The sequence below is a fragment of the Ranitomeya imitator genome, chromosome 1, assembly GCF_032444005.1.
Source record: "Ranitomeya imitator isolate aRanImi1 chromosome 1, aRanImi1.pri, whole genome shotgun sequence".
NCBI lineage: Eukaryota > Metazoa > Chordata > Amphibia > Anura > Dendrobatidae > Ranitomeya > Ranitomeya imitator.
The window spans coordinates 795,744,491-795,762,409 of record NC_091282.1 but is presented as its reverse complement, the minus strand read 5'-3'; the positions used below and the strand labels follow the sequence as shown (position 1 = coordinate 795,762,409).

Sequence of the window (17,919 nt, the reverse complement as noted above, 5' to 3'; positions counted from 1 at the left end):
CTTGGAAAACCCCTTTAAAGAATTGGGCTCACCACCTCATGATGTGGCTCTTAACATTTTTTAACTCAATGGGGGTCAAGATCACATCCCGTTAAACTCTTAATGAGGAAAATAGGGGTGTGAAAGAGAAAGAAGGAACAGAGATGTTGGCAAGGGCGCAGAACGGAAAAAGAGGAAGCCTTTCCAGTAAATGATGAGTAGGGAAATACCTAGGAAATCTAAGAGGGTGGACTGCACAGGAAAATCTATAAAGACTTGAAAGTGGAAGCCTGGGGAGAGGACTTGGATATGGCTGCTGACCTGTCAATGATTTAGGCCTTAAGGTGGCCATACATATCAGACTTAGAATCATAGAATGTTAGAGTTGGAAGAGACCTCCTGGGTCATCTGGTCCAACCCCCTTCTCAAAGCAGGATTCACTAAATCATCCCAGACAGGTGTCTGTCCAGTCTCTGTTTGAAGACTTCCATTGTGTCATTCAAACCCACCGAGTCCGGCAGTAATTGCCAACCTTCTAACCATGCAATGTTTGATCAACATTCATTTGGCATTAGTCATGTGAAGAAAGGATCGGTTATTCTACGTTCACATTAGCGTCGCGTCGCTGTTGCGTCGGCGACGCAGCGGCGACGCGCCCCTATGTTTAACATAGGGGACGCGTGCGTCTTTTTGCACGCGTTTTCCGACACGTGCGTCGTTTTAGACGCTAGCGTCGGACGCAAGAAAACGCTACAAGTTGCATTTTTCTTGCGTCCGATTTCGTCAAAAAACGACGCACGCGTCGCAAAACGCGCGCGTTTTTGCGCGCGTTTGCGCGCGTTTTTCCGTGCGTCGCGCGTTGCGTCGCCGACGCAGGGCGGCGCAACGCTAGTGTGAACGTCGCCTTATGTAGAACTTCAGCAAGCCCAAAACTTATGTCAACGTAGATCAGAACCACCAGAGGTATTTGGATAAGGATTACTCCCTTTTTCCCATTGAACATATATGCGCACTCAGCTTATCCAATCACGAATGTTATGAAGTCAGGAGCAGTAACTCAACACTGAGTTTGAACGTTCAACCAAAGAGAAATGCTCAGTTTTCCGCTTTCATTGAAGACCTCCCGTGCAGGTTAATGTCACCTTCCCAGAATTGAGCAGTGGCTTTAGGAGGAAATATACTGCAAGCATTCAAATACAGACAAAATTGTGAGAACCGATGAATGATCCTTTGCATGATCCATTATTTTAAGGAACTGCCCTTCAGTAACAAGATGTAGATAACTGAGAAAACAAGTATATAGTGTATTGTGGAGTGTCGGCAATTATAAAGGCAGAGTTCACGTTTTCTGCATTGTTTGTATGAATAAGCTTGGGTTGAGAAGGTTTGGAAAGTCCCAAGCAAAAGAAACAGGATGCGTATCCACAGGATATTTCTGTCGAAATCTGACCTTAACTCCTTGGAGTTAGGTAGATCTATCTATAGGCTTTCTGAACAACGGGAAGCCTTTAGACAGAGAGTACAAAGCTGTTGACTGATATGTGCGTCTGGATTTTGCCCTGGCTCTATGACTTCATTTAAAGATATTTGACGTATGACTGTTCCGTAGAAAAGATTTGTGCGTTCTAATGCCTAACAAAGGATTCCCAGATGCCTTCTTCTGTTGTATCCAGAATTGCTTTTTCAGACCTTCCGGGATGGATTCTGTAGCTGGAACTATTAAGGTTGGACTGTATCTAGGCTTTCCTTCAACCAAAAACTCAGTTCCCTGCCGTAACTTTGTACCCTAAGGCGAAGCATAAGGGCTTGGTGTCACCTAGGGCAGATGACCCTCCAGCTTTTCAACAGAGTACTGGAAACTCAAATTGTTGGGAGATTTCAAGAACAAAAAGGCCAATTGTATGCAGCAAGCAAAGTTTTGCTGATGGAGGCAGCACAGCTTCCAGAGATTCACATCTTGGTAGCATAGTTGACGTTTACCTTCGTTGGCACAGATGGAGGTTTCAGTATCTGCTTCTCTGTTAGTGTTGGTGGTGACAACCTTCTTCCCATGGGTGGTGACTACAAAAACAAAAAGCAAAGGGTTATTCATGAGCAAAAGAAACTTGAAAGTCCCACTAAGATTAGACCTCCCATGGCATTTGTCATGTAGCTATACTTCTAATTGCAGCTTACTTTAATGGCTGTTGAGTATTTTGTTGTTGGCTTTAATTAAATCCTTTGCTGCTCCTGAAATACCGCTCCTGTGGTCCTCAACATTCTATTTTTTATTTGTTTTCGTGGTGCAATAAAGTGCCGTTAATCCATGTAAACACTGCAGCAATCATTTGCCCTAGCGGCTATATGTGTAGACCAGTGATTGACAGCAGTAGTTACAGGAATGTATTCTTTATCACCACTGTAGAGACAGCTGGGGACCACCAGTTCTTCTATGCTATTGAGAAATTAACTATTAGGGAACCATGCTGGGTAATTTTGGCTCTTCTTGCGGTGCAAAAAGATGTTGTTTGAATCATAGAATGGTAGAGTTGGAAGAGACCTCCAGGGTCCTCGTGTCCAACCCCCCTGCTCAAAGGATTCACTAAAGCATCTCAGACAGATGTCTGTCCAGCCTCTGGTTGAAGACTTCCATTGAAGGAGAACTCGCCACCTCTCGTGGCCGCCTGTTCTACTCACTGATCACCTGTCAAAAAGTTTAATATCTAATCTGTATCTTCTCTCTTTCTATTTCATTACATTGCTTTTCGTGTTTCCATGTGCAAATTAGAATAATGATGATCCCTCTACACTGTGACATCCATCAGATATTTGTAAACAGCTATTAAATCTCATCTTAGCCTTCTTTTTTGCAAGCTAAACATTCCCAGATCCTTTAACCATTCCTCATAGGACATACTTTGCAGTCCGCTCACCAGCCTGGTCGCTCTTCTCAAAACTTATTCCAGGTTTTCAATGTCTTCGTTAAAATATGGTGTCCAGAACTGGGCACAGTATTCCATATGAGGCATGACAAAGGAGGAGTAGAGGGGGATAATTACTTCACGTGATCTAGACTCTATCCTTCTCTTAATATGTTCTAGAACTGTGTTTGGCTTTTTTGCTGCTGCATCACACTGTTGACTCATGTGCAGTATGTGATCTATTAGTATATCCAGTCTTTTTCACACGTGCTATTGCTTAGTTCTATTCCTCCCATTCTACATATGGAAATTTCTTTTTTCTTGCGCAGATGTAGAATGTTGCATTTCTCCATTAAATACCATTCTATTAGTTGCTGCCCATTTTTCAAGCTTATCTAGATCCTTCTGAATCCTTTCTCTGTCTTCTCAAGCGTTAGCTATTCCTCCAACTTTGCATCATCTTGTTCCCTTATCTAGATAATTTATAAAAATGTTGAATAACACTGGGGCTAGGCAGACCCTTGTGGTACCCCAGTTAAAATACTCTTCCAATTGGATGTGCAGCTATTTATTACCACTCTTTGAGTATGACTTTGCTGAAGTCGAGATATACTATATCTACCGCATTTCCCTGATCTACTCAGTCAGTGATTCCATCATAGAAGGAAATTAGATTACATTAGTTTGGCATGATTTGTTTGCTACAAACGCATGCTGGGTCTGGTTAATTCCTGTATACTTATCCAAGTATTTTCATACATGCTGTTCAATATTGTTTTCCAAGATCTTTCCTGGTATAGTAGTAAGGCTCACTGGCCTGTAATTTCCCGGCTCCGTCTTCCTAGCTTTTTTGAAGATAGGGACAACATTTTCCCTTCTCCCAGCTTCTGGGACTTCTGCTGTTCTTCACAATTTTTCAAAGATTCTGGGTAGTGGTTCTGCATTTTCCTTTGCTAACTCTTTCAGTACCCTAGAATGAAATTCATCTGGACCAGGAGATGTAAATTCATGTAAATTAGCTCAGTGTTCCCTCACCATCTCACTGGTTATGGGTACAGTGGATTCTTTTATTCCTCAGGGCACGCACCTGTGTCTAAAACTTTATATATTGGCGGACAACTGCACCATCTGTAGGAAATCATCCCCTCATACTCCCCGCAGACTCTAGGATCTACAGGCATCTAGTTATGATCTATAAAAGATGTTGTTGGGACTTATGGGCCATTGACACAAGATAAAACCGTTTGACCCAATGTGAATCCTTAAAAGATGTTCCTATTTCTTTTTCCAAGGCAGAGCAATGATGATGGCTGCTCCTCGGAGATCTATTTTACAAGGAAACAGTAGAGCAATAATATGTAGTGTGTCAGAGAGGACTCTCCAAATCGGTTAGGTCAAATTGTTGAAGTTATATATTATTATTATTAATCAGATTGTATGGAATAACTTACATGGATCTTCAATATGTTTGATAACACTTGTGTAAAGGATATTTTTTCCTGTCGGGAATGTTAGGTTTTGCGTAATTGGAACTTTATCATCTATAAAGGATATCTTCTTATTTTTTCTTGCGTATTTTAAGGTTAAGATCATATAACATGTGCTGAAAGACATGTTTTATAAGAATGTCTGAGGTTAGATGTATCCATAGAAGTGTGATGAGTTCCTGCAAGCGAATACTTTGATATTGAAGCCCTGAGCTTTCTCTGGGTATTATATACAAAGACCGCCGAAATTTCAGATTTTCTATAATCTGGGAGGTCCAAGCTTCCCTTACATTGTGCCACCGTATCCCTGCTTGGGCATGGCTGTCTGTTTGACCATAAAATTGGGAGCACAGGGTGGGCCAGAGGGCAGTGGGAATAAAGATGGGAGTAGCATGGCAAAAGTACTAATCGTAATGTTTTGTAAGTGAATTATTTTGAGGTGGGCTTGAGGGATAAGCTGAAGTTGGCATCCTATGGTGATAAGCTTGTTAATGCCAAGAAGATAAGCTTCACTGTTTCGGATTATGCAAAGTGTCCAAAAAAAATGAATCCTACGAGCAATAAAATAATCTCTTGATTTTCAGGTGTTTAAGGATAACTGTTGTCGGAGAGAGGTGCTCGCGCTTCAGATGTACTGCAGAAATGAGAGCCGAGGCTGCAAGGAGCAAATATCACTAGGCACTTTACTGGTAAGCTGGAAATCAAAGCTTTACTTTAAATATTACTGCCCTGTAATGACCGAGCACAGTACAAAGTGCATGGAAATCCATTTTTTTTGGAAACTCAACAACAGGTTTCAATGCTGCCCGATACAGTGCACGACCAGATCAATGTCCTACAATACTTCTTCCTTTCTTTTCTCTCTGTCCTTCATTAATTTTTGATTTCTGGCCATCTTAAGTCTTTCTGGTTTTATTTTCTTTTGAAGGTGACATGGGGATCTTTATATGTGATAGGACCACACTTGGGTATTATTATTATTATTATTTATTGTTATAGCGCCATTTATTCCATGGCGCTTTACATGTGAGGAGGGGTATACATAAAAAAACAAGTACAATAATCTTAAACAATACAAGTCATAACTGGTACAGGAGGAGAGAGGACCCTGCCCGCGAAGGCTCACAATCTACAAGGGATGGGTGAGAATACAGTAGGCGAGGGTAGAGGGTACTCCCCTTGTTAGGGTGTAAGCTATTACACAGGGCACGACATGACTCCTGTTGTTCTTATTAGATGGCGCATTATCATCGCTTGGATTTGGTGAGATGGGCAATATCATACTGTACTCACGTATTGTCTGTTTGTGCACATAGACGTTTTTCTTTATCCTCTTAAAAAAAGTTAGGCTTGATATTCCTGTGAATTCTCTCCTGGCTTATGGTTGGATAGAGGGTTCAGTTACCACTATTACCAGTGGGTGTCCATGTTTTGCTGGTTCTTATTTTATTCTTTCCCTTCCTTCCTTTTTCTTTCTCTCCATTCTTTCATCTCTTTTCTTCTATCCTTCTTTCTTTTCTCTGTACCTACCTTTTTACCATCCTTCTCTCCTTCTGTACTTCAGTCCTTTTTTTCTTCAGTCCTTCTGCTCTACCTTCCTTTCTTTCGTTCTTCTTTCTTCTGTACTTCTTTCTTCCGTCCTTCCGTACTTTTTTCTTCCGTCCTTCTTTTGTCCTACTGTCCTTCTTTCTTACGTCCTTCTATCCTTCTCTCTTTCGTCCTTCTGTTCTTTCTTCTGTTCTTCTTTTGTCATCTTTCTGTGCTTCTTTCTTTCGTCCTTCTTTCTTTTGTCCTTCTTCCGTCCTCCTTTGCTCTTTCCTTTTTTGTCTATCTTTTCTTCCTTCTTTCTTTTTATTTTTCTTTTCCCACTTCCTCATTTTTTGTCCCCTATTTTTCATATTCTTCTTTCTTTACCTTCCATATTTCCATCTATCTCTTTTCTACCCTTTTATTTCCAAATCCTTCATTCCTCCCTCCGTTTGTCCCTCCCTTTGTCCATCTCTCTCTCCCACCCTCCTCCCTTCATCCTCCCTTCATCCCTCCCTCCCTCCTCCCTTCGTCCCACCTTCCTTCGTCCCACCTTCCTTTCTTACCTCCTTCCTTCCTTCATCCCTCTTTCCTTCCTTCATCCATTCTTCATCCCTCCTTCATTCCTCTATCATCCCATCATCGCTCCTTCATCCCTTTCTTCCCTCCCTTCGTCCCTTCCTTCCCTCCCTTCGTCCCTCCTTCATCCCTCCTTCGCACCATCGTCCCTCCTTCTTCCCTTCCTTCCGCTCCCTTCGTTCCTTCCTTTCCTCACTTCGTCCCTTCCTCCCCTCCCTTCGTCCCTTCCTTCCCTCTTTATCTCACTTTCTTCCCTCCCTCTCACAAGGTCATATACGGTCAGACACCACCATATAATTTTCATTCATCTCTGTAGACTGCGATCTTCTGACTATTTAAAAAAGGAATGAGAATGTAATCAGTGAAACACTAAGCGAGAATGACGACATCCTAAACCTTTCAGCAACGTTATCTGTCTTTCCCTAGTGTCAGATTCACTTTAGCTTCCAAGAATTGTGGCTTCTATACTTACAGATGTGACAGGTGCCTCCATATACCGTAGTTGGAATTAATGTAAGGTAGCAATGAAGCAGCTCCACCGGCACCATACCTAAATGCACCTGTGGTTATTAGCAGCAGATTTAGCACAAACTTAGAACACAGCACGCAGACCTTCTGAGCACCTAATGCCAAGTAGCTGCTGTCAAAGCATGTACAAATTTGTAGTTATACAAAATCTTCTGTGTCACAAGTTGGCCTTTTCCTATCACCATTTAGGAAAGATGGAGTCAGTTGATGGTCCGCTTCGTAATACCAGCTGCCCTTTATAAGGCTTTTTGACACTATTTACACCCATGATTCAAACTCCGAGCAGCTGGCATAGTTCACATCTCCTCCTTTATACTCAAGAGCTGGCATCAGAGTTCACAAGGAGACAGAAATACCCTTAATGTATTAAGTTGAAATGTTAGCAAAATAATATTTAGACAGTTGGCACACTGCATGCCACAGGGAGGGTCCGTCATGGTGGCAGGTTTATAATAATTCTTGCTGTTTTCTTTTGTTTCTTTAGTTACATCTAAAAAGTGATTGTCAGTTCGAAGAACTTTCTTGTCCTCGTGCAGACTGCAAGGAAAAAGTTATTCGCAAGGATCTGAGTGACCACATAGAGAAGACATGCAAGTACAGAGAGACGCCTTGCCAGTACTGCAAGAACCAAGTCCCGCTGGTAGAAATGCAGGTAAGGCTGTAACGTGAAGCCGTGTGTGCAATATATGTCGTAGTGCGCAGTGATGTGGGTCGATTAAAAACTTCACCTTTTTTTCATCTGAAACGTCTGGAGTGCTGCCTTCTTTTTGCTATTTGGTATACATGTTGGATTAATGTTTGGACCATTTTTATCCAGAGGGCTAGGCACCCACCATTGGTGAGCATTGTGCTGTTCCATTTTTTCCCTATATATATATATATATATATATATATATATATATATATATATATATATATATATATATATATATATATATAGATATAGATATACACACAGTACTCATCTAATGATATATACAGTACAGACCAAAAGTTTGGACACACCTCCTCATTTAAAGATTTTTCTGTATTTTCATGACTATGAAAATTCTACATTCACAATGAAGGCATCAAAACTATGAATTAACACATGTGGAATTATATACTTAACAAAAAAGTGTGAAACAACTGAAAATATGTCTTATATTCTAAGTTCTTCAAAGTAGCCACCTTTTGCTTTGATGACTGCTTTGCACACTCTTGGCATTCTCTTGATGAGCTTCAAAAGGTAGTCATCGGGAATGGTTATCACTTCGCAGGTGTGCCCTGTCAGGTGTAAAAAGTGGGATTTCTTGCCTTATAAATGGGGTTCGGACCATCAGTTGTGTTGAGCAGAAGTCTGGTGGATACACAGCTGATAGTCCTACTGAATAGACTGTTAGAATTTGTATTATGGCAAGAAAAAAGCAGCTAAATCAAGAAAAATGAGTGGCCATCATTACTTTAAGAAATGAAGGTCAGTCAGTCTGAAAAATTGGGAAAACTTTGAAAGTGTCCGGAAGTGCAGTTGCAAAAATCATCAAGCGCTAGAAAGAAACTGGCTCACATGAGGACCGCCCCAGGAAAGGAAGACCAAGAGTCACCTCTGCTTCTGAGGATGTTTATCTGAGTCACCAGCCTTAGAAATCGCAGGTTAACAGCAGCTCAGATTAGAGACCAGGTCAATACCACACAGAGTTCTAGCAGCAGACACATCTCTACAACTGTTAAGAGGAGACTTTTGTGCAGCAGGCCTTCGTGGTAAAATAGCTGCTAAGAACCACTGCTAAGGACAGGCAACAAGCAGAAGTGACTTGTTTGGGCTAAACAACACAAGGAATGGATATTAGAACAGTGGAAATCTGTGCTTTGGTCTGACGAGTCCAAATTTGAGATCTTTGGTTCCATCCACCGTGTCTTTGTGCGACGCAGAAAAGGTGAACGGATGGACTCTACATGCCTGGTTCTCACCATGAAACATGGAGGAGGAGGTGTGATGGTGTGGGGGTGCTTTGCTGGTGACATTGTTGGGGATGTATTCAAAATTGAAGGCATACTGAACCAGCATGGCTACCACAGCATCTTGCTGCGGCATGCTATTCCATCCGGTTTGCGCTTAGTTTGACCATCATTTATTTTTCAACAGGACAATGACCCCAAACACACCTCCAGGCTGTGTAAGGGCTATTTGACCAAGAAGGAGAGTGATGGGGTGCTACGCCATATGACCTGGCCTCCACAGTCACCAGACCTGAACCCAATCGAGATGGTTTGGGGTGAGCTGGACTGGAGAGTGAAGGCAAAAGGGCCAACAAGTGCTAAGCATCTCTGGGAACTCCTTCAAGATTGTTGGAAGACCGTTTCCGGTGACTACCTCTTGAAGCTCATCAAGAGAATGCCAAGAGTGTGCAAACAGTCATCAAAGCAAAAGGTGGCTACTTTGAAGAACCTAGAATATAAGACATATTTTCAGTTATTTCACACTTTTTTGTTAAGAATATAATTCCACATGAGTTAATTCATAGTTTTGATGCCTTCAGTGTGAATGTACAATTTTCATAGTCAAGAAAATACAGAAAAATCTTTAAATGAGGTGTGTCTAAACTTTTGCTCTGTACTGTGTGTGTGTGTATATATATAGCGTATATACTCGAGTATAAGCCGATCCGAGTATAAGCCGAGACCCCTAATTTTGCCACAAAAAATTGGGAAAACTTAAAGGGAACCTGTCACTCCCAAAATCGAAGGTGAGCTAAGCCCAACGGCATCAGGGGCTTATCTACAGCATTCTGTACTGCTGTAGATAAGCCCCCGATGTATCCTGAAAGATGAGAAAAAGAGGTTATATTATACTTACCCAGTGGTGTTCCCGCTGCGGTCCGGTCCAATGGATGTCGCGGTCTGGTCTAGCGTCTCCCATTTTCTTACGATGACGTCCTCTTCTTGTCTTCACGCTCAGGTGCAGGCGTACTTTGTCTGCCCTGCTGAGGGCAGAGCAAAGTACTGCAGTGCGCAGGCGCCAGGAAAGATCAGAGAGGCCCGGCGCCTGCGCACTGCAGTACTTTCCTCTGCCCTCAACAGGGAAGACAAAGTACGCCTGCGCCAGAGCCGCAGCGTGAAGACAAGAAGAGGACGTCATCGTAAGAAGATGGGAGGCCCCGGATAGGACCGCCCCTGGGTGAGTATAATCTAACCTCTTTTTCTCATCTTTCAGGTTACATTAGGGGCTTATCTACAGCATTCCAGAATGCTGTAGATAAGCCCCTGATGCCGATGGGCTTAGCTCACCTTCGAATTTTGGGGGTGACGGGTTCCCTTTTAGTGACTCGAGTATAAGCCTAGGGTGGGAAATGCAGCAGCTACTGGTAAATTTCAAAAATAAAAATAGATATCAATAAAAGTAAAATTAATTGAGACATCAGTAGTTTATGTGTTTTTGAATATCCATATTGAATCAGGAGCCTCATATAATGCTCCATACAATTCCTGATGGCCCCATAAGATGCTCCATAATAAAATATGCCCCATAAAATTCTCCATGAAGGTTATGATGGGCCCCATAAGATGCTTCATAGATAATATGCCCCATATAATGCTGCATAGATTGATTATGGTCCCATAAGATGCTCCATAGATAATGTGTCCCATACAATGCTGCATAAGTTGATTATGGCCCCATAAGATGCTCCATAGAAACATTTGCCCCATAGCCAGCTGCTGCGATAAAAAAAATAAATCACATACTCCCCTCTTGTCCTGAGCAGGCCCCCAGCACTTGCAATATTCACCTGTCCACGTTCCACCGCTGGGCGCCGCTGTGTCCTCCGCAGTGACTGTTCAGGCAGAGGGCGGCGCGCACACTAATCACGTCATCGCGCCCTCTGACCTAAACGTCACAGGCAGAGAACGCAGAAGACACAGTGGCGCCCAGCGGAGGAACGCAGACAGGTGAATATCGCGCTATACTCACCCTCCAGTCCCCATTATACTCACCTGCTCCCGGTGTGGTCCCTGGCAGCTTCTCACTGTCCGGTGATCTTCGGCGCCCGCAGCTTCTTCCTGTGTTCAGCGGTCACATCGTACCGCTCTTTAAAGTAATGAATATGCGTTCATATTCATTACTTTAATGAGCGGTACCACGTGACCGCTCAACAAAAGAAGAAGCTGCGGGCGCCGAAGAAGCAGGATCGTGCAGAGACGCGCCGGGAGCAAGTAAGTATGATTTGACGGCTGCCACTCCCCCGCCGACCCCCTGGGACAATGACTCGAGTATAAGCCGAGAGGGGCACTTTCAGCCCCAAAAAATGGGTTGAAAATCTCGGCTTATACTTAAGTACATATATATATATATATATATATATATATATATATATATATATACACACACACACACACACACACACACACACACACACACACACACACACACACACACACACATATATACATATACATATGTCTACATATACATACAGCTCTGGCAAAAATTAAGAGAGCACCACATCTAAACCCTGTCATGGGCAGCCCAATCTCCAGACCTGAACCCCATTGAAAACATTTGGAATGTAATCAATAGGATGATGGATAGTCACAAGCCATCAAACAAAGACGAACTGCTTACATTTTTGCTCCAGGAGCAGTGTGAAAGACTGGTGACAAGTATGCCAAGACACATGAAAGCTGTGATTAAAAATCATGGTTATTCCACAAAATATTGATTTCTAAACTCTTCCTGAGTTAAAACATTAGTATTGTTGTTTCTAAATGATTATGAACTTGTTTTCTTTGCATTATTTAAGGTCTGAAAGCGCTGGGCTTTTTTTTTTCATTTTGAGCATTTTTCTTTTTCAGAAAAAAAATACAAAATTTATTGCTTGGAGCTTCGGAGACATGTTGTCAGAAATTTATAGAATAAAAGAACAATTTACATGTTACTCAAAAATATACCTATAAAGAGAAAAATTAGACAAACTGAACATTGTGCAGTGGTCTCTTAATTTTTGCTGGAGCTATATATATATATATATATATATATATATATATATATATGTATATATATGTGTGTGTGTATGTATGTATATATATATATATAATCTTATTTTATATATAAATGTTTTTATTTTATATTAAAAATAGTTACAAAACTATATATTTTATATATAACAAATGTAATGTATGTAAAAAATTAATTAGCCACCAGAGTACAACATTTTCCTCTGTTTTATGCAGTTGTGATAGCTTTGCTACTTCTTGTCTTTTGCAGATGCATGAAGACATGGATTGCCCTTCAGTGGTGGTATCCTGCCCTCATAAATGCAGTGTAAAAAGTTTATTGAGAAGTGAGGTAGGTGAATTGCTAAGTTGCTAGTCATCTTTGGTCTCATATCGTGTACTCGCTTGATGACCGATCCCTGAGCCATTGGAGCAGATGATAAGACAACTCTCTGTATTGCTTCACCAAATGTAGAGATAATCCATGCAATGTACAGAAAATTATATATACATTAAGGGCATGTAGGATGCTCTATAATTTGTAACATTTGGTTCATAGTGTTGTATTTTTTACATTTATTTTTTATTTTTTTTAGCTAATTTCATTTCTTATTTTCTCCCTCTGCAGCTCAATTCTCATTTATCAGAATGTGTGAATGCACCGAGTACCTGTGGTTTTAAACGCTATGGCTGCAGTTTTAAGGTCAGTATTTTTCTGATCCCTCATATTATGGGACGAAATGTAACACCAGGAAATTCCTAATCTGATACTTGAATAAAATACCATGAAAAATATAATGTACGAATTTTGTGGTATTTCAGGAATATAGATAAATATATGTAAGTGATTGGCTGCTTCACTTCTGGTCATTTTCAACAAGCAGAAACTTTACTATACTGTTTACTGCCCCTACAGTACAGACCAAAAGTTTGGATACAACTTCTCATTTAAAGATTTTTCTGTATTTTCATGACTGAAATTTGTAAATTCACACTGCAAGCAACGTCCGCGGTCCGTCCGAAACTAACGGGACATCGCTAGCGCGTGCCGGAAATGGCATGCGCCAGCGATGCGCTAGAGATCCGTTAGCACATTGCTGTCAATGGGTGCGCTAACGGATCCGTTGCATGGCGTTAATTGCGACAATTTCGCCATGTAACGGAGTCCGCTAGCGTTAACCCATTAACGCAATGTGAACCTAGCCTAAGTAAAGAAAAATGAGTGGCCATCATTACTTTAAAAAATGAAGGTCAGTCAGTCTGAAAAATTGGGAAAACTTTGAAAGTCTCCCCAAGTGCAGTTGCAAAAACCATAAAGCACTACAAAGAAACTGGCTCACATGAGGACTGCCCCGGGAAAAGGAAGACCAAGAGTCACCTCTGCTTCTGAGGATAAGTTTATCCGAGTCACCAGCCTCAGAAATCGCAGGTTAACAGCAGCTCAGATTAGAAACCAGGTCAATGCCACACAGAGTTCTAGCAGCAGACACATCTCTACAACAACTGTTAAGAGGAGACTTTGTGCAGCAGGCCTTCATGGTAAAATAGATGATAGGAAACCACTGCTAAGGACAGACAACAAGCAGAAGAGACTTATTTGGGATAAAGAACACAAGGAATGGACATTAGACCAGTGGAAATCTGTGCTTTGAGATCTTTGGTTCCGACCACCGTGTCTTTGTGTGACACAGAAAAGGTGAACGGATGGACTCTACATGCCTGGTTCCCACCGTGAAACATGGAGGAGGAGGTGTGATGTGTGGGGGTGCTCTTCTGGTGACACTGTTGGGGATTTATTCAAAATTAAAGGCATACTGAACCAGCATGGCTACCACAGCATCTTGTAGCTGCATGCTATTCCTTCCGGTTTGCGTTTAGTTGGACCATCATTTATTTTTCAACAGGACTATGACCACAAACACACCTCCAGGCTGTGTAAGGGTTATTTGACCAAGAAGGAGAGTGATGGGGTGCTACTCCTGATGACCTGGCCTCCACAGTCACCAGGGGTGAGCTGGACCGCAAAGTGAAGGCAAAAGGGCCAACAAGTGCTAATCATCTCTGGGAACTCCTTCAAGATTGTTGGAAGACCATTCCCTGTGACTACCTCTTGAAGCTCATCAAGAGAATGCCAAGAGTGTGCAAAGCAGTCATCAAAGCAGAAGGTGGCTACTTTGAAGAACCTAGAATATAAGACATATTTTCAGTTGTTTCACAATTTTTTGTTAAGTATATAATTCCACATGTGTTAATTAATAGTTTTGATGCCTTCAGTGTGAATTTACAATTTTCATAGTCATGAAAATACAGAAAAATCTTTAAATGAGAAGGTGTGTCCAAACTTTTGGTCTGTACTGTATGCACAAGAATATAACTACTATAATACTGCCCCTATGTACAGGAATATAACCACTATAATACTGCCCCTATGTACAAGAATATAACTACTATAATACTGCCCCTAAGTACAAGAATATAACTACGGTACTATAATACTGCCCCTATGTACAAGAATATAACTGCTATAATACTGCTCCCATGTACAAGAATATAACTACTATAATACTGCTCCCTATGTACAAGAATATAACTACGGTACTATAACACTGCCTCTATGAACAAGAATATAACTGCTATAATACTGCTCTTATGTACAAGAATATAACTACTATAATACTGCTCCTATGTACAAGAATATAACTACTATAATACTGCCCCCTATGTACAAGAATATAACTACTATAATACTGCTCCCTATGTACAAGAATATAACTATTATAATACTATCCCCTATGTACAAGAATATAACTACTATAATATTGCTCCCTATATACAAGAATATAACTATTATAATACTATCCCTATATACAAGAATATAACTACTATTATACTGCTCCCTATGTACAAGAATATAACTACTATAATACTTCCCCTATGTACAAGAATATAACTACTACAATACTGCCCCTATGTACAAGAATATAACTACTATAATACTGCTCCTATGTACAAGAATATAACTACTATAATACTGCCCCTTATGTACAAGAATATAACTACTATAATACTGCTCCTATGTACAAGAATATAACTACTATAATACTGCTCCCATGTACAAGAATATAACTTTTATAATTCTGACTATATGGACAGCAATCTAATTATTGTACTTCTTTTCGGCTTTCAGGGAACAAACCAGCAGATTAAAGCACATGAAGCCAGTTCTGCTGTTCAGCATGTAAATTTAATGAAAGAATGGAGCAGTTTTTTAGAAACCAAGGTAATGTATATACCGTATATGTATCTTTTGCCTTTTCCATTAAGCCTCGAATAAAAATGCTAAAATGCTTTCAATGTATCCAAAAATAAATAAAAACACAGAAATTATTAAAAGAAAACAGAACACATACTTGTGTGCATGATTCTTTTATTTTTTCTCACCGGTTAAATAAACAGAAAAGTAATCATAATGCTGAGGGTTATTTCTTTTTCTTTGTTGATTTTTTTGTTTTTTTTATGGGGTTTGCTTCCTTTTACTTGACATTTGTGAATCACTTGGAAATCCCAGGATTTGCCCGCCTGACCACAGCCCTATTCTCTGTTTGTATAAACCAAACATTCAATAACGAATTGTGTCATTGCTCCAGTGGGAATATTTTCTACCTTTTAACTTTTATATTATTGTTTTTCTTTTCCTTATTGTAAAACCCTTTTAAGTAAAAATGAAATAATATACATGTTTGTGGGTCTGTGGAAAACCGCCATTGTCTACACTGATGCCAATGATCACAGAGCTATTAAACATTGCAGATTTAAAGTGGGGTTATATTAAAAAGTTGCTTCTTTTTCTGTTTTGTGCTTGTAGCATAAGGTTAAGAAACCTTTTGAATAATAATGTTACTAGACGAAAATGTTCTTACTCTTCTGATGTTTTCAATGGGTTTTAGAGCTTTTTTTTAACATAAATCCATGTATTTTTTTTAACATTGAAATCTGGTTTATACAGCTTCTATGTATCACTGTACATAGGCTGCAGAATGAGTCACCAGTGAATCAGTAAGCTCTCTCTGCAGATAGGGAACTATCTTGTAAGCAGACTTAGCACAGCCCCTTTCACTTTGATGTGGTCACAGTGTTTAGGAGAGCAGAAGCTAGAATCACACATCATTCTGCAGTCTGTTATGTATATTGATACATAGAGGATGTAAATCAAATGGTTGAAAATATTTCATGAAAGTAAACTGCAAAAATAACTTTTATCCAAAAATACATACAGTTAACTTTTGATTTAATTTTTATTTTTGCTGTCCAAAAGCAGTGTTTAGCCCTCTCATAATTTTTTTATGGATCATGACAAAAATATTAATCAGACAGCGGTGTGCGGAGGAGAGCAAATCTGCTCTTCCAAAATATTCTCATTTTTTATTCCAGCATTCGCTAATGATTATCATAACCAAACAGACTATGACACTGACTGTTAATTATATTATTTATTTCTTCAACCAGGTGTCAAAATTACAGAACGAAACGTCCGATAAGAATAAAAGTATTCAGTTGTTACACAACCAGATGTGCACCTTTGAAGTAGAGATTGAAAGGCATAAAGAGCTCCTAAGGAACAATGAAGCAAAAATTCACCAGTTACAGGTATCTATCAAATTGCAACATTTTTTACTGTATTTTTCGGACTATAAGACTAAGATAAATTTTCAGCAGGAAAATAGGGAAAAAAATTAATACATCAAATGGGGGTCCGTCTTACAGTCCGAATTCAGGTTACTGGTAGGTGGGGGGTCAGCAGCGGTGGTGGAGTGGAGTCGTAGGAAGTATTCAGTGGTCTGGTGATTATCTGACTCCTATCCCAGGCTGGTGCAGCAGGTTCGGCGGTGCTCAGTAACACAGGGGCTCCGCCGACATTTAGTGGCCGTTCTTGCTACTGCAGCTCAGCGCTATGCAGCATGTAGGTGCCATTCTTGGTATTGCAGCTCAGCTCTCTGCACCGTGTAATGGTCGTTCCTGGTACTGCAGATCTGTGCACCATGTAGTGCCTGTTTTTGGTACTGCAGCTCTGTGCACCATGTAGTGCCTGTTCTTGGTACTGCAGCTCCGCTCTGTGCAGCATGTAGTGGCCCTTCTTGGTACTGCAACTTAGCTCTGTGCAGCATGTAGTGGCCCTTCTTGGTACCTCAGCTCTGTGCAGCATGTAGTGGTCATTCTTGGTACTGCAGCTCAGCTCTGTGCAGCATGTAGTGGCCGTTCTTGGTACTGCAACTTAGCTTTGTGCAGCATGTAGTGGCCCTTCTTGGTACTGCAGCTCAGCTCTGTGCAGTATGTAGTGGCCGTTCTTGGTACTGCAACTTAGCTCTGTGCAGCATGTAGTGGTCATTCTTGGTACTGCAGCTCAGCTCTGTGCAGCATGTAGTGGTCATTCTTGGTACTGCAACTTAGCTTTGTGCAGCATGTAGTGGCCCTTCTTGGTACTGCAGCTCAGCTCTGTGCAGCATGTAGTGGCCCTTCTTGGTACTGCAGCTCAGCTCTGTGCAGCATGTAGTGGTCATTCTTGGTACTGCAGCTCAGCTCTGTGCAGTATGTAGTGGCCGTTCTTGGTACTGCAACTTAGCTCTGTGCAGCATGTAGTGGTCATTCTTGGTACTGCAGCTCAGCTCTGTGCAGCATGTAGTGGTCATTCTTGGTACTGCAGCTCAGCTCTGTGCAGTATGTAGTGGCCGTTCTTGGTACTGCAACTTAGCTCTGTGCAGCATGTAGTGGCCCTTCTTGGTACTGCAGCTCAGCTCTGTGCAGCATGTAGTGGTCATTCTTGGTACTGCAACTTAGCTCTGTGCAGCATGTAGTGGTCATTCTTGGTACTGCAGCTCAGCTCTGTGGAGCATGTAGTGGCCGTTCTTGGTACTGCAACTTAGCTCTGTGCAGCATGTAGTGGCCCTTCT

General features: G+C 41.0%; 2 protein-coding genes across 6 annotated transcripts in view; both read left to right on the top strand.

Moving 5' to 3' along the window:
* Window positions 1-17,919, top strand: part of LBHD2 (LBH domain containing 2) — a 764,964-nt gene that overhangs the window by 230,618 nt on the left and 516,427 nt on the right. The gene's annotated exons all lie outside the window — the stretch shown is intronic.
* The window catches only part of TRAF3 (TNF receptor associated factor 3), an 88,095-nt gene that overhangs the window by 47,172 nt on the left and 23,004 nt on the right, over window positions 1-17,919 (top strand). For all 5 annotated transcript variants that reach the window (XM_069737708.1, XM_069737702.1, XM_069737734.1 and 2 more), the window contains exons 4-9: window positions 4,951-5,055; window positions 7,485-7,652; window positions 12,243-12,323; window positions 12,600-12,674; window positions 15,159-15,251; window positions 16,478-16,618. In XM_069737708.1, coding sequence (XP_069593809.1) covers window positions 4,951-5,055; window positions 7,485-7,652; window positions 12,243-12,323; window positions 12,600-12,674; window positions 15,159-15,251; window positions 16,478-16,618 — 663 coding nt within the window. The remainder of the gene's footprint in view (window positions 1-4,950; window positions 5,056-7,484; window positions 7,653-12,242; window positions 12,324-12,599; window positions 12,675-15,158; window positions 15,252-16,477; window positions 16,619-17,919) is intronic.